This window comes from Cydia splendana, chromosome 4 (genome assembly GCF_910591565.1).
Source record: "Cydia splendana chromosome 4, ilCydSple1.2, whole genome shotgun sequence".
In the NCBI taxonomy this organism is placed as follows: domain Eukaryota; kingdom Metazoa; phylum Arthropoda; class Insecta; order Lepidoptera; family Tortricidae; genus Cydia; species Cydia splendana.
In genome coordinates, this window is record NC_085963.1 from 25,521,820 (window position 1) to 25,549,660 (window position 27,841).

Below are 27,841 nucleotides of genomic sequence, written 5' to 3' on the forward strand. Positions count from 1 at the left end.
CTACGTAATTTGTGAGCATCCCCGGCGAGCGGCAGGAAAAGAAAGCACCTAAAATGTAGCAGTGATGCCGTGGATGTTCACAATCAGAGTCGGAGATTACAATTTGTAAAGATGATGCAATAATTTACTATTTCAAAATGAGGGTGGAAATAATTTCTGATGCAATATCGTTACAGCAGCATGATCGAGCAAAATCATTATACACTTAGTATTTAATTGTGAAATGGTTTGATGAAGTAAAGTAAAAGCACTAAAATTATCTTAATATTTAATTAGCATGGAAAATCTACATTTGCGTTAATAAATTTACCACTTACCCAATTTGGGGTTTACTTTCACTCGCGATAGTACATAGTCAACGTATTACGACGTTAAGGAAAAACATTTCGAGGAACGTTAGGGACGACAACATATTAAGTTATATCGGTTACATTTTTATAAATTGATGTACGTATCAGAGACCGATGATTAGTGTGACGTGCGTTCTATTTCGAATGAAGATCGGGGATCGGCAATGTGATTTGTAGGTCAGGGATCTGTCCAGCGTTATGCCCAGGTATTTGGGGGCGAAAGTGTGATCCAGCCGACAACCCTCCCACAAAAGGTTTAATTGTCTAGTTGCCTGTCTATTTTTGAGGTGGAAAGCGCATACCTGTGTTTTAGCTGGGTTTGGTCTGAGTTGGTTCTCCCGGTAGTACGCTGAAAGGGACTCCAGGCCTTCCGCCAAGCAACTCTCTACCTCCTCGAAAGATTTTTCCTGCGATGTCAGGGCTAGGTCGTCTGCAAAGAGGAAGTGATTTAGGTTCTTCACAATGGGCTGGTCGTTAGTATAAACGTTGAATAGTGCTGGTGCAAGTACGCTACCTTGGGGAAGACCATTTTTAAGGCATCTCCATCTGCTCCTATGCCCTTGGAAGGATACAAAGAATCTTCGGTTAGATAGTAGCTCTGAGATCATTTGCGTAAGTTTGTAGTCCTTCGTTGTTTGGTACAGCTTAGTTGCCAGTCTTCGGAGGTTAATGGTGTCGTATGCCGCTGTGAGGTCTACAAAGCAGGCAAACTTGCTGAGCTGCTCTGTATTGTCAACGATCTTAGGTAAGTCTCTGAGCGCCTGTATTTCCTCTTGTAGAATAAGTTCCGGTAAGCCAAATCGCAGTTCTAGGGCTTCCATTATCTCGATGACAGAGACATGCGTGTCTAAAAGCGCGGCGACAGTGACACGAGCTTCACCCTTTAAGCAACGTCGGAGTTTGGAGATAAGTTCATTTTCGGTCGATGAGGCTTTGATGTCTGTGACGGCGGCTTTAAAAGAAAGCCATTCACTGACATTTCCGTTATAGTAGGGCAAATCTTTTGGTTCACTTGGACGACGTAGATTCCCTATCTCTCGAGCTAGAAGTTGTATGTCTGAGAGCTTGGGATCAGGACGGGCACAGACATTTTTCTCGTTTGGCGGCTCGGTACATTGCTCACGTTCAACATGGTTCGCTGGTTCACAGCGACGGGCTGGTTCGTCTTGTTCATGGGCGTGTAGTTCCGTTGTCAACCACTCTTGAACGCGGCTTCGACTAGTTCGGCTGGATTGAGATCGATGGCTTCCCTTGGCGTCTAGACGAGCTAACGTTACTTCCAGTTCTTTCTGAATGACGGTTTGTTCTAAGTTTAGCTTCAGTTCTGCTAGTCGTTTCGCGGCCGCTAGTTCAGCCTCCTTTTGTTGTACGAGTACACTACTAACATTAGATCGGATGGTGTGGTTTCGTTCCGATTTATTCTGGCTGACAGTACTTGCCTTCGATCTTACTACATCCGATTTTTCTTTAACAGGGGTTGACGTGGTCGGTTCCTTCTTATCTCCAGACGTACCCGGTTCCAGTTCTGGTTTCTTAGTGCGGCTCCTCGTAACTCGCCCCGACATGGTTCAGTTCGGTTCGGTTCAATATGTAGGGGAGTCAACGGCGGCGCGGCGCTGGATCATCCGGCTCGAAGGACCACTATGTTACCGACGCCCGGTAACACAATACTTACTTTTAGCGTATTATATTTATTTATAATATGTTTTTCACCATTCTTCAAAATAAGATACTACTTTTCCATATTGACATGTTTATTATTCTGCCGCCATGACAACGTCAAATTATTTGAATATAGGTAAAGAGTAAAAAGGTAACTAAATGTAGGTTTCAGTAAGAAGTCCGCAACAGTAGTTGTATTTTATATTTATATCTTGATCATGAAAATGATTATCAATGAATTTACCACTAAACTTATCGTAATTGCATTACGAAAACGTAAGATATTGCGAACGTATTGACTGATAACAACAAGCGCCCGACAAGTCACAGCCAAACCATTCCTACGGCTGCAACAAAATAAACAGAGAACGAGCGCCATTCCGACTTTACAATTCTTGATTTGACTTTCGCAGAAGTCGGAGGGCACTTTAAAAGCACCCATATTTAAGAGCAGGGGAAAGGCGCAGAGACACAGATTAATAAATAGTTACTACGTAACAGATACTTCATTCCCAAACAAAAGCAAAAATACCTATGCTATAATAGCCTACAGAACCTTAATAATAATACCTGCTGCTCAGGACAAGAAGAAATGTACCATAATTACGCGCACAAAGAGTCGAGACTGTGTTGCCCGCCGTTCGAGTCACGTGCCAACGCGTCATCGTAAGAATGCGCTAGGGTTGTAGCTACCCTACCTATGATGATTATTGTAATAAAACCAATGTTACGAATCAAATATGTTTTAGTTTTAATATAATGATTTATAATTCACTTCACTTCTCGGAATTCTCTGTTATTACAATTTTATAAGTAGTTGAAAATATCCTAAATCGCGTAAATAATTTTAATAAATATTCAGGAGCAAAGCAACGGACAATCAACGGTTTTTAAAAGTTGTAATACGGTGCTACCAGGCCGATTAATTATTACGTCGTCAAAGTTATTTAATAATACTTTTTAGGGTTCCGTACCCAAAGGGTAAAACGGGACCCTATTACTAAGACTTCGCGGTCCGTCCGTCCGTCCGTCCGTCCGTCCGTCCGTCCGTCCGTCTGTCACCAGGCTGTATCTCACGAACCGTGATAGCTAGACAGTTGAAATTTTCACAGATGATGTATTTCTGTTGCCGCTATAACAACAAATACTAAAAACAGAATAAAATAAAGATTTAAATGGGGCTCCCATACAACAAACGTGATTTTTGACCAAAGTTAAGCAACGTCGGGAGTGGTCAGTATTTGGATGGGTGACCGTTTTTTTTTTGTTTTTTTTTTTTTATTATGGTACGGAACCCTTCGTGCGCGAGTCCGACTCGCACTTGCCCGGTTTTTTCTAACCCTTCAATATAATTATTAAACTTTCAGGTGGGACCTTTAGCCCGCCATAAAAAGATGAATTTTTATTATAGGCTTTTTCCTTTGTTTTTTTTTACTTTTTCACCCATCTACTGCACAATAATTACGTGGTTTCGGCATTTCGAAGCATAAGCGCGGGAAACGCGCGGTGCAATGCGGTGCGAGCGCTGAGGCGGGCGTTCGGCGGCCCTCTGTCGGTTGTATCGTCGACGATACGCCGAGCGGTAGGCATATAGCGCGTGGCCTTGAGCGTGTGACGGAGGCCTGGCAGAGAGTAGGTTCCATTATGACACACTGGAATCTCCTCACAAAAGTCAGAACCCTATAATATAATATTCCCTCTCATCTGCCCAAATCCAAAGTTTCAGCCAGTTTCTAATGCTTACTTGTGATTTCCCCCGCAATCCTGACAAAGGACCAAAAATCCTGACAGCCCTATCTGAGGGTAACATCAGAACATCAATATCCAACCAAAATGACGATTTCCAAATTCGAATGCCGCTCCTACGTGGGTGTGTTAGGAAGGCTTGCGTGGGTGCAGTTCAATAGTTCCCCAAGTGTAAACAAGTCTGAATTAAGAGCTAACCTTTACCAGGATACACTCCTTCAAAGGCTTCAAAAGGCATTGGATTAGAGAGCCTGATCCGGTTACATTTACACTGATTTATTGTGAATTCGATACAAGCTCTGTTTTTAACATATTACATTTAGCTACTTATACTTTACTCTGATAGGAAACGTATAGGGTAATTCTTATTCTTATGCATTTTTTGTGCAACACGTAAGAATAGCATGTATTTTTGTGAAAATAAGTAAACTCTATATCAATATACTTAGCAATTTACCTCTAGTTTTAGGTCAACCTAAATGTATTGTCCTAAGAGTATTAGAAACATATAAAAAAATAATTACAAGTGCGAAATGTCACGGACCGTGTAGTGTGACTTCCCCAGATTTTGTGATATTTGATTTTTTTTTGAAAAAATATGAAGTGATTTTGCAATAATTTATATCAAATGTAAAACACTAATCCTTGTTCTACAACACTGTTTAAAAATTGTATGGATTTATAACGATTTTATATAGTTTTAAACAACATACATTTTGTGATTAGTTTTGGCGTCACCACCACGCGTGGTAATATAAACATGCGGTACTCGGTAGAAAAACTAGAAAATTATCTTTACTACTGGCAGCCTTATTAAAGTTTTTTTAGAACAGCAACACTGTGTTGTTGTCAGGTTTACAAATGGCTGAAGAGAGAAGTTTTGTCGAAAATTATTTATTTGTGTTCATTTAAAAAAACGGTCAACCTTAACGCATCACCGCCGTGTTAGAATGTAATGTTTTAAATGTAAGTTGCAGTTTCACGTTATTGTTTGTAACATAAGATATACCTCATACATCGCAGATTAAGCTAATTATTTAACATTTGCAAAATCAAAGGAAATGTTTATGTAATATCGAACATGTTCCAAATTATCACGACCGTGGGTGGCCTCAAAAATCTGTCAACACCACGGACTTTTGAGTCCACGTTCGTGACATATAGACACGTGGTCGTGTCATTCTTAATTCGTTTGATTAATTTAGAGTCACATGCACTTTTCAGAAATGCATTTTTATTAGATATAGATCATTTGCTATTATTGCCCGACTGCCAAAACAAAAAAAAAGTTTTTCACTTGTATGTATGTATGATGTGTATCGAATTCGTTGTCACGCTCTACAGCCTTTATAGTTTGACGGATTTCAACGTCTGAGCTGTCATTAGGTTTATCGTAGTCATAGGAGTGACTTAGGCTATGTTAAAATAACTATATAAATCAAAATAGCCGAGTTGGCCACCAAAATGCCGAAATGTTACGACTGAGGGACACTTTGTCACAGCCGTGTTTATGTACTCATTTTATTTACCTTTCCTGAGGGTATTAAGCTTGACTATATGAATCAAAAAATTGCTTTTTGTATGTACTTTTGATATATAATAATAATATGTGAAAACTAAAAACGTTTATGAAAAAAAATTTTTTGGTCACAATTTAAGAATCACCTATCGCAGTCAAAAGTGTGAACTGGTCAAAAGAACTTCTAACCGACAAAAACAGGCAAAACTGCTTTTGACTGAGCATGTTGGTCAAAAGTAGTTTTACCTGAAAATCATTGGTTAATAGTAATTGTGAATGTTACTATCAGTCAAAAGTACTCCTAGAAATAGGTAGGTTAGGGTTATTTTTTTTTTGCTACGCCCTAAAAACGAAACTGCTGCCAGAAATAGGTATGATTTTCAGGTAAAACTACTTTTGACCAACATGCTCAGTCAAAATCAGTTTTGCCTGTTTTTGTCGGTTAAAAGTTCTTTTGACCAGGCCCCAATTTCACCACGGTGACAGGTGCGACAATTGTAAAATCACTGTTGCTGACGTCACAGGCATCCATGGGCTACGGTTACCACTTACTATCGGGCGAGCCGTATTCCTGTTTGCCACCATCATTGTATTATTTAAAAAACTTTATTATATCGGAAAAAAACAGATATTTCTTTTGCGAAGTTTCTGACAATTGTCAAGATTTAGAAGAATTGTAGGTAATTCTTGACAGGTAATGAGTTATATGTCGGAAATTCGTGACAATTGTAGTGTTTCTTGTGACAATTGTCATAAACTTAGCAAGAGAAATATCTGTTTTTTTCCGATATACTTAATAAAGTTTTTTTTAATAAAACAATGATGGTGGCAAACAGGAATACGGCCCGCCCGATGGTAAGCGGTAAGCGTAGCCCATGGATGCCTGTGACGTCAGCAACAGTGATGTTTTACAATTGTCGCACCTGTCACCGTGGTGAAATTGGAGCCTGGTTCACACTTTTGACTGCAACATATATAAACATAAAACCTCTTTAACCGTAATGACAGCATTTTGATTACGAAGAAAATAAACTGTCAAACTCGAGTGAGATACGCAAAGAGTAAAGTAAGTATATAGCTATTTTTTATTGTTAATTAATAATATTTAAATGATAAGTTTGAAGAGATATTCTAATAAGACTACAATATTTCATTTTTATTTGTATTAGGTATAGGTTAGTTTAAGTAATTGCTATGCCCTTGCAGGGCTCATGTTTGAAACAACTCATTTGTTATTTAATACCTATATGTACAACATGAATGCAAATAACCCATACAACCATTTCCAGTCGCCGTTACGACGCGGTGTTGACACATCTTGTGTCGACACCGTCTGTTTCGGTCACAATTCCAGTCGCAGAGTCGTCGCCGTGTCGACACAGTTACCAGAAATGGGGAAGGGTCGACACATGACACAAAGTGACATAAAGTGTGGTCGCCGTGTGCACACATTGTTTCGGGTTTGCGACTACTTTATGCCAAAATCATTCGTTCATTCGTTCATTTTGTTCCTGTCAAATGGAAACTGTCAGATGGAAAAATACTTAAATAAAAATAAGTGACATTAATACGCCATCTCTAAAACGGATTACAAGACGTAATTATATATTGTTTGCATTTATATTACAATATGACTTAAATTATTATGGGGAATTAAACTGCTCGAGTGATTTGATAAACTAAGTGTAATATAATCAACGCGCCACCACATTGTTTTAGTTTAGCCGGAAATGAAATTGTTTACTTCTCAGTGCCTGTGTTCATAACTATATTATTTGAAGCATTTTTAGTACTTCGATGCGTATACTATACTTAAATAACAGAAATAACGCTTTACATACTACGAAACTTGTTAATTATGATGTATAAATATGGTTAAAGGCTGAGAAATATTGCAGTCACAAAGTAGTTGCAATGTTTCGACTTTGTGTCGACTCTGTGTTGACACATGACACGCGCTGTCAAAAGTAATAACAAAGTTACTGGTATGTTACTGGATTTGCAAAATGGCTCCTTGTGTTGATTTGTTTTCAGATATTCTCAAAGTGTAAAAATGCCGTGATCAGAGATGGGCATTAATCGATTAACTGTTTATTCGACTAATTAATGGAATAAAAAAAGTTAATTCTCAAATTTTAATCGCGATTAGTTTAGTCGACCTAACATAGATTGAAATTGAATTAATCTGAATAAATTATCGATTAAATCTCGATTGAAAGTTGACAGGGGGCCATTTTTGTACGTAAAAATAATAGAAAGTAGCAAAACACTTTGTCATAAAAGTCGAGATGGGTGTCGATATATAGGTTTTAGGGAGTGCCGATTTCGAAAATAATGACCATTTTGGAATCCGAAATGGCGGCCATGCACTGTGTCATAAAAGTCGTCATGGATGTCGTTTTATACGTTTTAGGGGGCCCCAATTTTGAAAATGATGACCATTTTGGAATCCATAATGGCGGCCATGCACTATGCCATAAAAGTCGTCATGGGTGTCGTTTTATAGGTTTTAGGGGGCGCAGATTTCGAACATGATGACCATTTTGTATTCCAAGATGGCGGCCATGCACTATGTCATAAAAGTCGTCATGGATGTCGTTTTATAGGTTTTAGGGGGCCCCGGTTTAGAAAATGATGACCATTTTGACATCCAAAATGGCGGCCATGCACTATGTCATAAACGTCGTCATGGGTGTCGTTTTATAGGTTTTGGGGGGCGCAGATTTAGAAAATGATGACCATTTTGGATTCCAAACTGGCGGCCATGCACTTTGTCATTAAAGTCGTCATGGGTGTCGTTTTATAGGTTTTAGGGGGCGCAGATTTCGAAAATGATGACCATTTTGGATTCCAAGATGGCGGCCATGCACTATGTCATAAAAGTCGTCATGTATGTCGTTTTATAGGTTTTAGGGGGCCGCGCTTTCGAAAATGATGACCATTTTGGAATCCAAAATGGCGGCCATGCACTATGTCATAAAAGTCGTTATGGGTGTCGTTTTATAGGTTTTGGGGGGCGCAGATTTCGAAAATGATAACATTTTCAATTTAAAAATGGCGGCAATGCACTATGTCATAAAAGTCGTCATGGATATCGTTTTATAGGTTTTAGGGGGCGCAGATTTCGAAAATGATGACTATTTTGGATTCCAAGATGGCGGCCATGCACTATGTCATAAAAGTCGTCATGGATGTCGTTTTATAGGTTTTAGGGGGCGCAGATTTCGAAAATGATAACATTTTCAATTTCAAAATGGCGGCAATGCACTATGTCATAAAAGTCGTCATGGATATCGTTTTATAGGTTTTAGGGGGCGCAGATTTCGAAAATGATGACTATTCTGGATTCCACTTTTATGACAAAATACGTAGCCGCCATCTTGGATTATAAAATGATCATCGTTTTCGAATTCTGCACTCCCTAAAACCTATAAATCGACATCCGTGACGACGCAAGTTATCTTTATTTTCAGATCTAACAAATTGCTACAGAATACAAAGGACAAAAAAGAAGCGAGGAGGTAATGAAACAAGCAAAAATACAGATGATTCCTCGACGCAATTGGGTGATTCTTAAATTGTGTCCAGATTTTTTTTGTCATAAAAGTTTTTATTTTTCACATATTACTCTCACAAGTTCCGTGACATTTCGACCTTGTAATTTTTTAAGTAAATGTTTTTGTTTATCTATGAGGATCTCACTAGAATAGTATAATCAAGGTATGTTTATATTTGATGAATGAAATAGTAACGCAAAAAAAAAATATATTTGTGTCTTATATTCCTGCCGAAGACTTTTATTTTACCTTTTCCTTCTACACAAGTTTGGCCAAGTAATAAGAATTTAGGGCTCTCAATTTTATTTTGACTTCTACAACAGTAAAGCTACGAGGCCATTTTTGGTATCGTTTTCGTATAAATTCGCAGTACCAAATTTAGTTAAGGTATCACATTGACACCATTCCGAAGTAAAAACATATAAACTTATTAAAATACTTTCTTTTAAACTCCTCTTCACGCTTAAACTGCTGAACAGTTTTAATTTAAATTTGGTACACATATATTTTGAGTCCCGAGACAGGATATAATAAGTAGACCATCCCAAATTTCATATAAATCGGTTCAGCGGTTATTGATTTCCCGTACAAATTTCTACGCCACTTTTCACACCTTCAAAAGATGATTTTGGTTATAAGATCTATCCTATGTCCTGTTCCGGGACGCAAACTATTTCTATACCAAATTTCAACGAAATCGGTTCAGCGGTTAAGCGTCAAGAAGAGTTTCAAAAAAACCGGCCAAGTGCGAGTCGGACTCGCGTTAAGGGTTCCGTACATTAAGTCCGACTCGCGTTTGACTGCACATTTCTAATAGGTTTTCCTGTCATCTATAGGTAAAGAACTATTTTGTGTATTCAGACGGACATACATACAGACGCACGAGTGATCCTATAAGGGTTCCGTTTTTTCCTTTTGAGGTACGGAACCCTGAAAAGATTTATTTTTATTTTGTGGAATGGTGTCAATGTGATATCTTAAATGGATTCAGCACCCCAGATTTATACGAAAACGATACCAAACACGGCCTAGCACCTTCACTGATATAGATATATCAAGATAAAATTGAGAGCCCTAAATAAACTTTCAAGAGCGGATATCTCAAAAACTATTCAACATATCGAAAAAATTGATTGAATAAACTTGTAACAAATTAAATTAACTTTCATTTTGTATAAGTGGCCATGTCGCTGAGATGCATAGTTTCCGAGATATAATCGAAAAACGGGAAAATGGGACCTTCAAAGCCCCCTCTCTCCCCCCCGCTCAAGGGCTACGGCCGGGGACTTTTGATATGTTCACCTCCTAACTTGTCAAACCGAGTTACAGAGTCAAAAATTGTGTTCCGAGCATTTCCCTCAACAACTTTTGGAGCATTCGTTGCCTGACCTAAGTAGCTTATTGAATTTCTTTAAAAACTTTTCTGTAAAAGGTTGACGGGTGTTGGGTGTTTATATGGTTTCGGTCGATTATTATCATTTGCATTGCCCATGATGACTTACTAGAACTAGTGGCTCTGTGAGCTGTAGACCTCGCGAGCAGAGCTTGAAATAACATGGTGCTAAGAGCTTTAAATATGTATAGTAAATTAAAGAAAAACAATACGAAATATATGTGTAAAAAAATACAAAAAGTTATAATATCCCAGCATACAATTACTGGGGATCGAACCCAGACCCTCTGTGCAAACAGAAAAAGCGAACGTTTACAAACTGAGCCAAATAGTTCTTAGATGGGTTGACGAAATTTAGCTACTCCTTCTCAAATTAAAATTAGTTAAAATTAAATATCTAAATACCGCCTAAACCAGCGATAATTTTTTTCCGCATTTTTTGCTATTAACTCTGTAAACATGTCTCAAAAAGAAAAAAGTCTTATGATATCGATACGACTATTTGTTTAGGCGCCAGGTATCACGACTCCGCCATTTTTAAAAATTTCCAAAAACCGGTTTGACAAAAAAATTTTATTTAGTCATAAAATTCGGTCACAAAATTTCACGAGAATCGGTTAAGAATTGCGACCTGTAGAGGAGAACATCCGGACATACGAAAGCAAAATGCCCGAGTCAAAACGTAGACCTTCGCTTCGCTTCGGTCAATTACGAGCACACGAGACACTAATAGTAGTTTGACAAACCTTGGTTTTCAAGAGGTATTTTATATTGACATTTGCTGTCACAAATTTGCTGTCAGATTTAGTCGCAAACCGCACGCAAAGTGCACACAAATGTGTCGACACCTTGTTACGGAAAAGTGTAGACACGGCGACGACACTTTGTTTCGAAACAATTCTAGACACATTGTGTGGACTCTGTTACGACACATCTGACATTTAGTTACCACTTTGTAATTCTGCGACTGGAATGGTTATATGGGAAAGAACTTGAACTTGAATGTATTAGGTACCATAATTCGTGAAAACGAACTTACCAGTGTTTTTACAGCCCAAAGCACATAGTCTAGGCATTGTAGCAGATTTATCGATAGTGGCCTGCCTTATCAAAAGTTACTAGTACTTAGGTACTAGTACTTAGGTACCTACCACGAGATAAATTTACTGTAAAATTGCGTCCATATCGCACAAAATAACACAGCACACAGCGAATGCTCAACGACAAGGCGGAGCAACACAGAGATACAACTCAACGCACTTTCGAGGTTTTCATAACAGGGCATGTGTTTTAATTCGGGCTATAATCTAATTTCTTTCAGAACCGTAACGAAGAAAATGGCTGAACCATCACTAAAATATTTCAAATTTACCCTCTTCCAGTGACAGCAAAAAAATTGCATGTCTTGGCATTATGGTCTTGGCGGATATGCAAGTGTTGCCAGCATAAAAAAACAGCATAATTAAATCAAATTATAACAAAATTCTTATTTTTTCGCAAAATTTATTGAAAATTATAATAATTACAAATATGAATTCGTACTTATTTTAATTTAAATATTAATGCCACTAAAATTATATACATTTTATAGTGACATCTGGTGAAGTAGTTTGTGTAATCGGAAGTCAACTAATTTTGTCAGAAGCAAGATATAGAAGTCGCCTGCATCTTTACTGACGTTAACTACATTTGAAGTGTCCCCCCCCCTGGAGATACGAGTTTTCAAAGGTGACCAGACCGTGATGACAGTGATGACATTCAATTTGACACAGAATATCGATAGTTTAGTATTCTAATTTTAGGGTGACGATGCATGTCGTAAATAAATTAATAACTTTTTTTTTCAACACGACCATAAAATTAACGTTAACCTCACTAATACTAATACGAAACAGTTCCTTATAATTTACGAAATGCGCAGTATTAGACCTGCTGACGTCTCCTGAATCACCCTGTACCACCACTGTAATTTACCACTAAAACTTCTAAAAAATGAATTTGTTTGTTTACAGTGTTTCCCGGTGGCCGCCAGCACTTTGAGCCTGGTGGCGATGGCAGCGGAGCGCTGCGGGGCGGTGCGGCGTGGCCGTGGGGCCTCCACGCGTTCACGACCCTGTTTGGCAGTTTCTGCCGTGTGGCTCAGCGCACTGCTGCTCAGTAAGTCTGCTGTCATTGTGCCTGACGAAGAAGTGGTGTAGGGCGGTGCGCCGGGGCAGTGGGGCCTCCACGCGGTCGCGACCCTATTTAGCGGTGTCTGCTGTCTGCTGTTTGGCTGAGCGCGCTCTTGCTCTGTGAGTGACACAATAACTATGGCGGCGGATAGTCTACTGTCTCTGTCCCTGGTGGCAAGGGCAGCGCTGTGGGGCAATGGCACTGGGCCGTGCGCGTCAAGCTGACGGCTCTATCCCTTCCACGCGGTCGCGACCCTTTCTAGCGGTGTCTGCCAGACACCGCGAGAATCATTTCGCACACTGTCTGCTATGTGGCTCAGTGCACTGCTACTTAGTAAGGGTTCTTTCCTGCCGACCTTAGCCTACTTTCTAGGATTCACGCAGGCACAGGCATTAAATATCATTCACAACGACGGGACACAATCGCGTAAAATAATTAAGCTTTAAATTTACCTCCGACGTTTCGACGCGTCGGCGTTCAGGTGAAAGATTGGATTTCACCCTTGCTGTTTATGTCAGTACATCATGTCATTCCAGTAAACATAATTCATTTCCAAAAATACAAAACAGCCAAGTTATTTTAATAACAAAACTTCCATGAGACACACACGTATTAAATATATTAAAAACGGGTCGTTCACGGGCGTTTTTCGACTTAAAATACGTGAGTGACCCGTTTTTAATATATATTTAAACGGCTAAGCTAATAAATTTCTGAAACGAGTAAATTATTAAAACTCAAAGGTACCTTATCTACGTACAAGGTATGAGTCGAGTTAATATAAAACTTTATATATCCAAAGGAGTGTAAGCGCCTGAGTGAACAGGTGATTTAAGCTATTCTTCCATCATAGTCAGCAGAGCTCGACCGCCGCGCCGGGCCGCGCGCCGCGGGGCGCGGATTACCCTCGGCCTCACGGCGACCTGTTGAGTTGACCAACTTTACACCCATTAACAACTTTTAAATGAGACTCCCTAACTTTTATTTTGTCCCGGAGAATCATTTCGGACAATTCTTTAAAAATAGGCACAGTTTCGTACGCGCGTCAAATCGGATTAAACAAAAAGTTCTGAGAGCGAGGTATTTTCATAAAATAATGGTGTTTGGAATAAGTAATATAAGTATATACCTAATAACTTTTGTTAAAGAACTTCTTCGTAACCACACGGACCACACCCATTTCATTATTATACAATTTTTGTGTCAGTATGTAAGTTTTTTGCAATGAACTAGTTTTGTAAAAACTAAAAAAAATTAACGTTGTGGTGTGCCTCTGGTAATACGTGAGTGATTCTCAAAATAGTGGCATCTTAACCTGTCATCGAGTTTTTGAATTGAATGTATGTTTATTTGCTCTTTTTCATATGAAACAAAAATGTATCTAGATAAACTAAAACAATGTTTATCGAGGCCTAGTCATTGTTTTTATTTAAATGTAATACTTATATTTATAAAAAATAAAGAGTAGCACTTTTTAGTTTTTACTGTAACCTGTCTTGTCCAAAAGCATCGCTCTTCCAGTTTTAGTTCTTTAGATTTTATAAGCACCAATTTATGTAAATAAAATATCATGCTATATAATAACATAAACAATACCTTTTAAAATGTACTTTGCACAGGCCTTATATATTTTTTTTTACAACAATATTCTCGCACGAAGTTTGTCCAAGGATATTTTCTCTGTTAACCTGTACCAACCTGTACATGCGCGGTATTGCATCTGACTCATACACAGAAAAAAATATTTAGATCATAACTATGGCAAAATATTAGGTAAGTATCAAGCTAACCACCGTAGGGTACCATTATGACCCAAGTGTCGTAGTTTCGTAGAAGACAAGTGGTTAAAGGCAGAAATCTGGGGTTTTGTAACGGAATGTTAACTTTAACTTGTCTCGATTATTTTACGAATTTGGTATGGGGCCTGATGTAATAATATCATTTTAATATTGTATGAAGGTTTATTCATCTATGCTAAAAGTGAGACATTCGTATTATTACCCGCTCAAGGGAAAAAATAAAAATGAATGTATTTTTTACTGTAACCTGCTTATCTTTAACCTGTGTTCAATGTATAGGTTATTGTATGTCTTGAAATGAACTTTTTCATTTTCCGTTCCCTTTTGAAAATTTGGGGTACTTGAGGTGGTAAAACATATTTTTCATTATTAAAAGTAAAAAAAATACAAAAAATAAATTTTTATTTACTTTAACCTGTCGATGCCACTTTTTTAAGAATCACTCGTATACATTAACTTCGCATATTAACTTCGTCCACTAATGTTGATGGTTACTGCACCGTGCACAAAACAAATAGATACGTACCATTAGACCATTACGCGCAATGTTAATTTCATTTCATTTATTTATTTATTTCAACATAAACTTACAGTGAAGCACCAAAACGTTTACATGAGACTTACGACTATTATATTACATTATATGTTATACCTATATCTCAGTATAATAAAAAAATAAAAAAATAAAGAAACAATGTCAGCTGAATGATAAAATGAATAAACATTATAGATTAAAATTAAATAATTACAACAATTAAATATGTCAGGTCATTGACAATAAATAATCAAAATTGAGACACTTAAATTAAAAAAAAAAAGCAATAAAATAAATTAATAACATAAAATACTATTTAAGCTATGGAGACATTTTCTGCAAAATTCACCAACATGATCTGCGAAAACATCAACGTCATGGTCATGACCCTCAGTAGCCATCACATTAAAAAGGGCCAGTGCCCGGGGCGCGTTGTCGGCCTGGCGGGTGCGCGCGCGCAGCCACGCGAACAGGCGGTAGCGGCGCCGCGGCGGCAGCGCGTTCACGGCGGCGTCCGACACCGTCCGCTGTACTGGTACATGCAGGCCCATTCGTGCCAGTACGGATGAATTGTTCACTCTGTTGTGTACAACTCCATGGAAGTGTACCAACAGAAGTAGTTTTCGTCTCAGTTCAAGAGAGTGGAGACCTACCATCCCTGAGACAAAACGAGAGGGGTATAGATAGGGGTAATAGCCATAGGACCTGCTGTACAGATATCTTGCGAATTTTTTTTGTAGCTTTTTGATCATGACAATGCACTCGCAGGGATCCCACGCTATCGCACCGAATTCGAGTACAAATTGCAGAACATTCCCAAAAAGCGGAAACGTTCTCGAGAATGTGCTCAGAACATTCTGCAACATGGAAATTTATTGTTCCGCCATCTGAAAAAATTACAAAAAAAAGTCGGCCATTTTGATTTTTTTTAATGAAGTTTGTTTTGTCTCGGGGCCCTCTACGACATTTGGTCGAGCATCCCCCACCTATCACGCACCGTTTAAAAGTTGCCATACAAAATAGAAGTGGCCAGTTTTCCCACAATTGTAGCATTTTTCCAAAATAAATTTTTTCGTAGGTATCTAGGGGACGCCGAGATTCCGTGACCAAAATTTCAGCGCGCTAGGACAAACTTGAAAAATTAAAAAATAAAGTCGGCATATTGAAAAAATCATGGTCGCGTCAAAAACTGCCAGGGTCCCTCTATGACATTTGGTCGAGCACCCCCCACCTAGGTCTGACCGTTTGGCCGGGCCGTCATACATTTTTCTGACCGGAAGCGGAAGACCAAAAGTCGGAATTTTCTGGGGGTAAGGATACTACACCTAAACTATCGTGAATATTCATGGTATAAACTACGATAAATAAATAAATTCTCGTTCTCGAGAACATTCTCAGAAGTTACCGAGAAATTCTCATGTGGAAAGTTTCGCAACTTTGGAATGTTCTCGTGCGTGCATTGCTACATATGCGTTGTACAATATTACCGCTATTCTCACATTTCTAAATTGAGAACTCATCCTAATAATAAAGCCTAGGGTTTTAGAAGCACTTTTACATGTGTCAATAATGTGCTGTCGGAAATTAAGATGAGTATCCATGGTTAACCCCAGATCGCGAATTCCACCTACTCGTTCTAACTGAACGCCTTGGAGACTGTAGGCGTAATGGATGGGTGACCTAGCCCTAGAGTACGTCATAACCTTGCACTTGTTTATATTAAAGTTCAAATTGTTAATGACGCTCCACTCAGCCACGGCATCAATCACTCTGTAGCCTATCGCAATCGGTCCCACACCTCGCTTCCAGGCAAAGCTTTAGGTCATCCGCGTACAAAAGGCAGACGGCATAACTTAGGACTTTAGGTAAATCATCAACCATTATCAGAAATTGAGTTGGCTACCTTGGCTCACGCCTGATAGCGTATAGTATGGCTTCGACTGACATCCTGCAAGTTTCACGTATTGACTGCGGTTATGGAGATAATCAGCGAGAAAGTGAAGGAGTTTAGGTGCGAACCCTAACTTTGCAAATTTTTGCAGCAATACATCGTTATCAACCAAGTCGAAGGCATGCTACATCAAAGTATGCTACATCAACTTGGTTGCGACGATCCATTGCCGCAGCAACATAATCGACAAAACAGACCTGATTTGTGGTCGTAGACCTACCACTACGAAATCCATGTTGGGCTTCATCGAGATTTAAGCCTATTTGTTGATTGATGCGAGAAGCTATCACGGTTTCAAATATTTTCCTTTAATATAATTTCTTACCTATGGCCAGGTGTGGCGGCGGTGACAGCGAGCTGCGTGTCCTGGCGGCCGCTGGCGGCGGCGCACGCGCTCGTTACCTACTGCTTCCCCGTGCTGGCCGTGGCGCGCTGCCACTGGGCCGTGCGCGTCAAGCTGACGGCTTTGTCGCTCACCGCCCGCGCCGCGCACGGCGAGCTGCCCCTGCCCGTGCCGCTCATGCGCCGCCCCACGCACGTCATCATCGTCGCCGGCGTGGGCCCGCGCGAGCGCCGCGACGCCGTCGACGTCGGCGACGTGCGCTCCAAGAAACTCCAGCCGAGTCTGCTGGGTCCTCAGCCATTAACTTCGACGTTACACGCGCGCCGGCGACTCGGTAACGTCCTCGTCGCTATAGCGGCGATCTTCGCGGCATGCTGGTGCCCGCATGCGGCTATAGTCATATGCGGGGCGTTCGGGCTCCAAGCGCCGCTGCTTCTGCAGCAGTACGCGCTGCTATTCGGGCATGCGCATTCGGCTCTTAATGCGGCAGCTTACTGGGTGTTGAATAGACACGCGTTGACGTCGGCGTGCGCGGCGTGGCGCCTGCCGCAGCTGCGGGTGCGGGAGGAGCGGCCCTCGTCGACCAACGAGGCGGCCCTGGGAGCCTTCCACCCGCGCCTCGCGCGCCCCGCGCCCTCGCCACGCCCGCCGCCCTCCAGCTACCTATACTAAGATCCGTGCCGTCGCAACTAGACTTTGTTAATGGATAGATAAGTGTCTATGAGTGGTTAATGTGTGTTGTTCTAACGCTGCTACGCTTACGCCGAGGCAAGTTCCTTCATATGACCTAGGTATGTATATTTACGTATCAAATAAAATTTGACACCGATCACAGAAAACACGTCAAATAGAATCTGCCCTTCCTGTCCGCGTGTCCGCTGTTTTCCTCGAGACAAAAAGAAAAAAAATAAGTATTTTGAAAATTGCCTCAAAAGAAAAACCACAATTTACAAGATAAACTAAAACTCTATGATAAAACTCCTGAGCTGAACATCTCAATGCATTAAATTGAAGATGATTGAAGTTCCCTTCCCAGTTGTTGTCCAAGCCCGCAGAACTTTAAACTCTGTAATCCGCCGCTTAAAAGATTTCTTGCCGAGCCAAGTGGAGTTTACCGAGAGTTATATCATAGAAACGACTAGGTATGCAATTTTCCAAGTGTTTGTCTTTGAAGTCGACTCCGTTCGAACTCGACTGAAAGTTGGACAGCATGAATTCAACATCAGAAGCAAATCTGTTGGAGAATAGCCTGTTTCTTAGATACTCGGATGACTAGACACTAATTTAAAGTCGTCTTCAAGAAAAGAGGAGGTTAATCAATCATGATGATATTCCCACTCTCTGTTACCCAATTTTTGTGCAGATCTAATCTAAGATCATAGTCTAAAAATATGTTTTTTTTTGCAGTTTCTTACTGAATTATATAAGGAAATGTTGCCCCGGCGTAAGTGGGCCCTCAGTTGTATGCGCGCGGCCCTATATCCCACAGGAGTAAACAGAAGGAACAGAGTCACACTCGTCAATTTACTCCCGTGCCTATCTTCTAAGTTCTGTCGATCTGTGATTCCTGTCTCTCAGTGCCTCGTTAGTCCCTCGCGGGAAAAAGTCCAGGCGACGGGGTCTGTCCCGACAATAAATAATGTCCCAGTGAAATAGTTTATTGTTAACAGGTTAATATTTATTTAAGTGTCATGTTGAACGCGAGCTTACGGGATATATATTCTATAAGTATAAGATTTAGTATATTAATTGACAGCTACTGTCCTAAGGGCCAAAACGTTGAGTTGGCATCAGACTGTTGACAGTAGCTGAACTGAGAAGTGTATTGGAATGTCGCTCTAACTTGATATGGCACGGCACCAGCAACTGGTTCTATGCAATGACAAGAAGTAGGTATTATCAGGCGTGGCTCACTCCGCGATTTTGTCGCTTTGCTACAGGTAGCTAAAAGTACATCCGTTCCGCCCCAATTTTGGGGAAAGCCATAAGCCGCGCGTGGCGCTGTCGCCACCTAGCGGCCATATCTGTGCTGATCGTAACAGACGCGTTTTGTTAGAGAGTGAGTCCTCTGAACCTAGGACTATTATTTATTCTGTGGTATTATATGATTTTTGTTTTTATACGTATTATATTATGTAACTTGTTGTTGTAACCTGTCATATACCTTTTTATAATAATTACCACGCAATAATTTCAAGATAATTTGTTGGTCTCCTTCGTCGAGCGGTGTCAGAGTCTTGGTTTATCTTTTTTTATTACGCAGTTAACACGATCAAGTATGCTGGTACAATCGAAGCTAATCTCTACGACACGACAGGTAAATCTAAAGAGTTTGAAAGAGACGGGACTATTATTGTCGGGATAGCACGAAAATACTCTTCGTCGCCTGGGTTAAGATTTCTTCGTTATAAACGTGGTTGTTTGAATTTTATGGAGAATAATATCCGTGAAGCAATAAAGTGTATGAAACACTTACTCTCGTTTTATTTTACACCCTGTTCAAGTGTTCACACAAAACGATATATGTTATGTAGGTACGCGATACCGTAACGGTCATAAATATAAAACTTTTCTACTTTATCTAATTGCAATAAGGTGGAGGTTGGTATACAAATTTATGGCTTTGTTTTGTAGGACGTCCCTGGTGTTTATGTCTTTTTAAAAGGCAGTATAATGATCCATTATTCGTTGTCATATCTTCACAATAACGAGGTGATTTACCGACCATTATGGCCGCAGGAAAATGGGTGGAGCGTGCAGGCGAGGCGTGTGTAAACAAATGAAAGAAGTTTATTGCAAGCATCGCAAATGAGCAAACAATTATCACAATCCAAGTGTTGTAAACATGTGTCATGCTCGTGTGTTATGTTAGAAGATATAGGACATCTATAAAATAATGCAACACCAAAGATACAACAGAATTATGAATAGTATTATTTAATTATCCCACCAAAACATTTCCATGTAAAATGTTGCCAAAACGAAACCATGAGGCTCGCACTGTCAAAAAGTTATCAGATCTCTTGTAGAGCCAAGCTTCTAACTCTACAAGCCCGAACTTCACAAACACTACACATTAGTCAAAATATGTGGCGAAATCGGGGTTTTTCAGGTATGAATAAAATCTAAAATATAAGAGATATTTTTTTATGCTTAACAAGTCCACTATTGGCATCATATCCCGAGAGTTTTGTTTATCTGGTATAATTCAAACCCAAGTTATGAGGGTTCAAAACAACGACGAAGCGCTTCGGGAAAAGGTAGGTAGTGCCCTTGCGCTCCGCTATGCTCGTCTTGGCGGGGGCACTACCGTGCCCCCAGATCCTAGTACTTCAGGAAGTACCCTAGTGCCAGATTTAGGTCAGAAGTACCGTTTGTGGCCACTGTACTCTTGGTGGCCATTTATAGTCTAAATTTTATATAAATACATATATTTTATTAAATACTCAATTCGTTACCATATAAAGCTAAAAGATTATTTGAATAGAATAGTTTTCTATATACTCATTAAAATTCAACTGGCCAAAAATTTTAATTCCATTAAATGTAGGTACTGCAGCAGTACGACATAATTAGATTAATTAGCATGACTACTGCTAATCACTCGTAATTACGTGCTACAGGCCTTTGACAGTTGAAAAGCAGTGAAGTGTGAAATAGTGATAACGGCTCTGCTGACGAATGGCTTCAGAATTTCGGCGAGTTTGAAATGAGTCGCGAACTCAACCACTTGAGCCTTGTCTACCCACAATTTGAGATTAGTTGTCAAATTAATGGATATTATGCTTTGTTTATTGCAGTAATTAACCAATTGGATCTGTATCCAAAAATCTGCATGTACCGACTGTGGGTAAGTTTGAGTAGTCTATTCTAAATTAGCATCAGAAGTCAGAACTATATACTACCTACTCAGCCAATTTTGTAGACGACTAAAGGAAAGAGCAGGTAAGTATTTCATACATAAGCAGGTAAGTAGGTATACCTATACTACATTAAAAAAACCACCGACCGACCGACTGTCCAATCTCTGGTCTCAATTTAATAAGTGTCGGCAATTTCCTCATTATTTGTGTCACGTTAGTTTCCCTGTTTAAATCCAGATTAATTCCCCTATGGCAAGCTGAACACGGCTTTAGTCTAGGTGGTAGGAGGGGCGCCATTAGCTAATTAAAATGGAACGACGCGACGTTAACGGTTGAGACCAGTGGGAAACTAGTTATTTATTATTATGTAACACTAACTTAATGCACGATTTTCCGCACCAACCCATAGAGTCCATCTTCTAAGCTATCATTACACAGGCTTGAACAGAACAAAGCGTAGCGTGTCATTATAAACCTCATATTTTTATAGAAATGTGTCATTAATGACGACATTACCTCACGTTGTAGTAGTAGTCAATTTATTGTACACAACACAGGTTTACAAAAATAAAGAAAAAGAAAAGATAAAGTGCTAAAGATAAAGTGGGGCAATCGTACGTCATATTTGTATTTACTTAAATATCAACAGTTACTGATTAATATTATTTGCTGTTTTAAAAATAATGTTCATATTAAAGAAATGTACCTACCTATGAATAAATTTCGCAATTTCGTTGAAAAGTGAAATTTGGTTAAGAGTTTAGTTTAAAAACCAATTATTATACAATTTTAATCAATAAACTGTCAGTTCATCGAATACTTTAAATGAAAAGTTTTATTTAAAAACCGAATCGGATTTTCTAATTTACTTTTCGTCAACAAAACCATTCAGTGATAATTTTAGTCATCGGTTTCTGATTTGCAGATTTAAAAATAGCCGCCGGCCGCCCCCGCCGTTTATAAATAAAATATTCAATTACTTACTTCAAATGAAGTTTACTCAACTGAAGCGTAACACAATTTAAAGCCAAATTACAAGACAGTATTTAGAGATAAGCCGCAATCAAACAGGAGTAATTAAGATAAAGCAGCGAGTACACGCACGCAAACTCAATCCAAGTTGCACCAAGTGCAATTAGTGCAAACTGATGCCGTGCCGTGCCGCGGGCTGCGGGCTGCGGGCTGCGGCCGTCCGCCCTCGTGTTAATACGGCTGCGTCTCCGCTCCGCCAGAGATGTGACAGGATACGTAGCAAGGAATGTATTTGTTAGGAACCAATAGAATGTAGCCCACTAGAGCTGTGCTGATCGAGGATAGGTAAATAAAGATCAGGATTCTATTGGTTCTTAACAAACATATCCCTCGCTACGCATCCTCGCACATTTCTGTTGGAAACGCAGCCAAACGCTAATCGCGGTAAGCAAGCCGCTCCTGTGTGTGGGCGCGACAGCGCTATGCACGTGTATAGCGGTGTCCTGCTCACAAAGCAGAGCGGTGTGCTGAACGAGGATCCGATTCTAATGTGAAGATCGCCTAAGGCGAAGAAGTTAAGTTACATGCAAGCAGCCGACACGCCGCGGGCGTTTGACAAATACGGAAACAGGACGTGCTCACCGACAGTACGTACCTACAGTTCTCAGTTGTTTCCTGCACATGCTAGCAGTAGAAGTGATTGAGCGACCCAAGTGTTCAAAATAATCACCACACGTTCTTATCTTCTTAACAATAAAGTTGTCTTAAAATAATTTTGAATGACTCATTACAGTAATTTTTACTTCTGCTGCTTTTCAGCAGTCAGAGTGTAGTAGGTATTTAATTCACACGCAACCGAAACTAAAAATCCATAAGTTAAAAAAAAAATCCTTAAGAAGCTGAATTGCTGGGCGTTTTTAGGGTTCCGTACCCAAAGGGTAAAACGGGACCCTATTACTAAGACTTCGCTGTCCGTCCGTCCGTCCGTCCGTCCGTCCGTCCGTCCGTCCGTCCGTCTGTCACCAGGCTGTATCTCACGAACCGTGATAGCTAGACAGTTGAAATTTTCACAGATGATGTATTTCTGTTGCCGCTATAACAACAAATACTAAAAACAGAATAAAATAAAGATTTAAATGGGGCTCCCATACAACAAACGTGATTTTTGACCAAAGTTAAGCAACGTCGGGAGTGGTCAGTACTTGGATGGGTGACCGTTTTTTTTTGTTTTTTTTTTTGCATTATGGTACGGAACCCTTCGTGCGCGAGTCCGACTCGCACTTGCCCGGTTTTTTTTATGGTACACTTACTAGCTTCACCCACCCTCGTGTTCATCCATGTGGGAACCCGTCTATGTCACATCCCTTCCCTTCCCCCAAAAGGAGAATATAAAATTAAAGTGCATCCTCAGGGCTTAAAGCAACGATACATGCAAAATGCAGGCGTGCAGGGGCTACATGCAACGTTTTGGAAAGATCTGTGAAGTACCTAGTTAAGGTAACAGACAAACATAGTTACTTTCACACTTATGGTGTACTACCTATTTCTTAATATGGCAGTAAATAAGTAAAGTACATATAGGTACCAAGAATATTGAAACATAATTAATTACATCGTTTGAAACATTAATCTATAAAAACGAATTGTTTGTTGGAAAGTGTCTTCGTAAACTTAAAGAATCTTGTTTCATAGGTAACTGCATAAACGCACGTGGAACAAGTTTAAATGTTTGAATAAATATACAGCTTTTGTTCGCGTGCGTGATGCCGTCACATTCGTTTCGACCTTGCTGCTAACCAGACTAAATTTGTATCAGTGCCTAATCCTCGACAATATACTCTTCATATGGACTCATCATAGTTTCCTTTACGCCAGATTTAACAGGTCATGGGCCTGCGCGTTTTCAATAAAAATCAAAACGGATTTCGAGCGTAAAAAGCGAAAATAGTTAATACGGTTGCCGGTAGTAATGGCGTCCAGTACAAGTTCCTCATCTCCACTCGTGATGGAAAAACTAAAAGGAATGGAAAACTATTCATCGTGGAAATTTATGATGAAGATGGTGTTAGTTCATGAAGATCTTTGGGATTTTGTGGAAAAAGAGGTTGACGATAAAAAACCGGAAGATGTGAAAAAGGGCCAGAAAGCGCTCGCACGCATTGCATTGTCCGTGCAATCGACGGCCTTCGTACACATAAGGAACGTGACCTCGGCACACAAAGCATGGACGAGTCTTCAGAAAGCTTATGAAGATAAGGGATTATGTCGGAGACTAGGCCTGTTGCGAACTTTGTTTAGCACAAAGTTAACGGATTGTCAGAGTATGGAGAAATACATAAACAAAATCACGGATGTCGCACAACAACTGCAGGATATTGGTGCTGGGTTGGAGGATGACTTTGTTGCGGTCATCATGCTGAGCGGACTTCCTGAGGACTACGACCCTAATCATGGCTATTGAGAACTCGTCAACTGCCAAATTATCTAGCGAAGTTGTATCGGCGAAGCTGCTACAGGAGAGGATGCGACGTGAGGACAGCAAGCGCGACGGAGACGGAGTTACGGCTCTGGCGGCCGCGAGAAAGCTGCCCAGGTGTTATGTATGTAAGAGGACTGGACATTTCAAGAAAGATTGTCCGATGTTGAACAAAAAGAAAAGTAGCAAAGGAACGTCGTCGGCAAAGGCTCTACTCACGGCGCTGTCGGTGAACGTGGAAAGTGATCTTTGGTACGTGGACAGTGGATCGGCGAGTCATCTTTGTCGAGATGTGAACATGATGAGTGACATGAAGTCAGAGAAATCGTTGCAAGTGACTGTAGCTAACGGAGATAAACTATTTACGGCCGGGCGAGGTAATGTTCAAGTGGAACAACGTATTGGCACTGTAAAGACTATAAGTGATGTGTATTATGTACCTAATTTAGTAGCTAACTTATTGTCGGTAAGCGCCATGGCAAAGAAAGGCTTTAAGATAGTATTCGAATCCGATAGTTGCGAAATATTAGATAATGGGGTTATTGCAGCGACAGCTACTTTGAAAAATGATGTTTATGTCCTTGACACTGTGGGGGCGTGTTCTAATGTTCCTTTACAGAACAAACAGATGGCCAATGCAGCAGTGGAGGACAAGCGTGCGGTTACTAGCGACGAAACTGTATCTGTAGCTTCAGAGAAGGTTTGGCATCGTCGTCTATCGCATCTTAACAGAAGAAGCATGGAAGTTTTGAAAAAAGGTATGGCTTCTGGTATATCATATGATAGTAGAGATTTTGAAACGTGTGTAGCGTGTGTACTAGGTAAGGCAAGTAGGGTCCCCTTTCCTAAGAAATCTCACAACAGGGCTAAAGAGGTCCTGGGTTTAGTACATACAGACGTCTGTGGGCCGCTACCATCTCCCTCATTCAGCGGTGCAAGGTATTTCATGCTTTTCATAGATGACTATTCTAGAAAGACGTTTGTGTACTTTTTAACTAATAAAGGTGAAGTATTTGATAGGTTCAAAGAATTTAAGGCTTTAGTGGAGAACCAGACAGGTAAAAAGATAAAATCGCTACATAGCGACAACGGAGGAGAATACACCAGTTCTGCTTTTCAGGCGTATCTCAAGAGCAATGGCATCGTGCATCAAACCACTGTTCCTGGCTCTGCTGCTCAGAACGGGGTCGCAGAACGCGCGAACAGGACCGTGATGCAGGCTGCAAGATGCATGCTGCAAGATGCGGGCCTAAGCAACGAATTCTGGGCGGAGGCCGTTAACACGGCAGTCTACGTCAAAAACCGCTGTCCTACGAAAGCTGTACTGGGGAGCACTCCTGAGGAAAAGTGGAGTGGCAAAAAGGTATCTCTAAGTCATTTACGTATCTTTGGTTCTGTGGCTTATGCGATGACTTTGAAGCGTTCAAAATTAGATCCGAAATGCAAAAAGTACATTTTTGTTGGGTATTGTGAGCATACAAAGGGTTATAGACTCTTGGACCCGGAACAACCAACAAAATGCATCAAAGCCAGAGATGTAACCTTCTTAGAAAATACGTTCATTAAAAAAGTATCAAGTGATGACATTGACAATGTCATTGAGTCAATTGAAATATTTCCACAAATTGAAAATAATGGAAATAAAAATGTTGTAATCGAATTGTCGAACCCAACTTCTGTACAACCAGCGATATCGGTAGTGAGCGGTACGTCTGATGATGCCAATTTAACACAAAATTCTCAGAGTACGAGCGATCGAACGAGTACGATCACAATAAATGATTCGTCTAGCTCTAGTGAATGTGATGATCCGGCCGATGCAACTTTTATATTCCAGAGGAGGAGAGTACGGATACTTCGGAATATGACAGTTCATCGGGTTCACCACATTTTGGATTCCTAGCGGGCACGTGCGATCCAGATGCTCCACGGACTGTACGAGAAGCACTGAGTGGTCCAGATGCTGACAATTGGAGGGAAGCAATGTCTTGTGAGTACAACTCATTTATTAAGAACGAGTGTTGGACACTGACAGATCGACGAGAGTCACAAAAACCTGTCAAATGCAAGTGGGTGTTCAAAGTGAAACGTGGATTGAACGGTGAACTACTCAAATATAGGGCACGCCTGGTAGCTAAAGGCTTCACGCAGCAATATGGAATAGACTATGAGGAGACGTATTCACCGGTTGTCAGATACTCCACTATACGTACTTTGTTAGCCTTAGCGGTTGAGTACGGTATGAAGATTGAACATCTTGATGTAAAAACAGCATTTCTCAACGGTGACTTGAAGGAAACTGTGTTCATGGAACAACCGGAAGGCTTTATAGTTAAAGGTCAAGAAAGTAAGGTCTACAAATTAAATAAAGCTATTTACGGGTTGAAACAAGCCTCAAAGGCATGGTACGAGAAGATTGATCATGTTCTATGCAGTAAGTTGAAGTTCAATAAGTCATCATCTGAGCCTTGTGTTTATTTTCAGCGACTGAAGGGGTCGTTTATAATTATTGCTCTGTATGTTGATGATATAATATTGTTTTCGACAGGTGATGAACGTGATAAGCTAGATGTCAAAGTCAAATTAATGAAGGAATTTGATATGACAGATCTAGGGCCAGCTCATCAGGTGTTAGGTATGAGATTGTGTAGAGATGAAAACAAAATTACTCTCGATCAATCGAGTTATATCGCGATGGTGCTGAAGAAATATAAAATGGAAGAGTGTAAGTGTTCGCCTACTCCCATGGAAACTGGACTTAAGTTACCTAGGGGCAATCAAAGAGATGATACCTATGATTATAGAGGTCTTGTAGGTTCTCTTATGTATATTGCTATCTGTACCCGACCAGACATCGCATACGCAGTTAGCTACTTGAGTCAATTTAATGAATCATTTACAGAGACCCACTGGAAAGCAGCCAAAAGAGTCCTGCGCTACTTGAAAGGTACCTTGGATCTCCGTTTGACTTTTAAGAAAGGCAAGCAGCAGCTGGATATCACAGGATATGCGGATGCAGACTGGGGCAGTGACGACGTGGACCGCCGGTCGTACACGGGCTATGTTTTTAAAATAGGTGAGTCAGTAGTTACTTGGGAAAGTCGCAAGCAAAAAACAGTTAGCCTTAGCTCTACCGAAGCCGAATACTACTCTTTGTCTAATTCTTGTAAAGAGGGTTTGTTTATTAGTACATTTCTGAAAGAAATTATAAATAAAGAAATTGTACCGACAATTTTCAATGACAATCAGTCAGCGCTAAAATTGTGTAGGAGCTCTTTACATCATGCTAGGACCAAACATATCGATATACGGCATCATTTTATTAGAGAACTTGTAAATAGTAATAAGATTACCATTGAGTATCTAAATACTAATGATATGTTGGCAGATATACTGACGAAAGCGTTGTGTAAAGTTAAACACAGTAAATTTGTGAGACAGCTCACATTACTGTCATAGGTAAATACATTTAACTATGTATTCTATGTAATAATTGTGTACTT

At 40.1% G+C, this 27,841-nt stretch overlaps 1 protein-coding gene across 1 annotated transcript; it reads left to right on the top strand.

Annotated features, from left to right (window-relative positions):
- The first annotated feature begins 1,913 nt into the window (after positions 1-1,913).
- LOC134789603 (galanin receptor type 3) lies at positions 1,914-18,300 on the top strand. Its single transcript, XM_063760174.1, has 3 exons — positions 1,914-2,009; positions 12,240-12,384; positions 17,020-18,300. Exons 1-3 carry the CDS (start codon positions 1,914-1,916, stop codon positions 17,697-17,699), a joined length of 921 nt encoding a protein of 306 aa, XP_063616244.1. The 3' UTR covers positions 17,700-18,300.
- Positions 18,301-27,841: the final 9,541 nt, after the last annotated feature.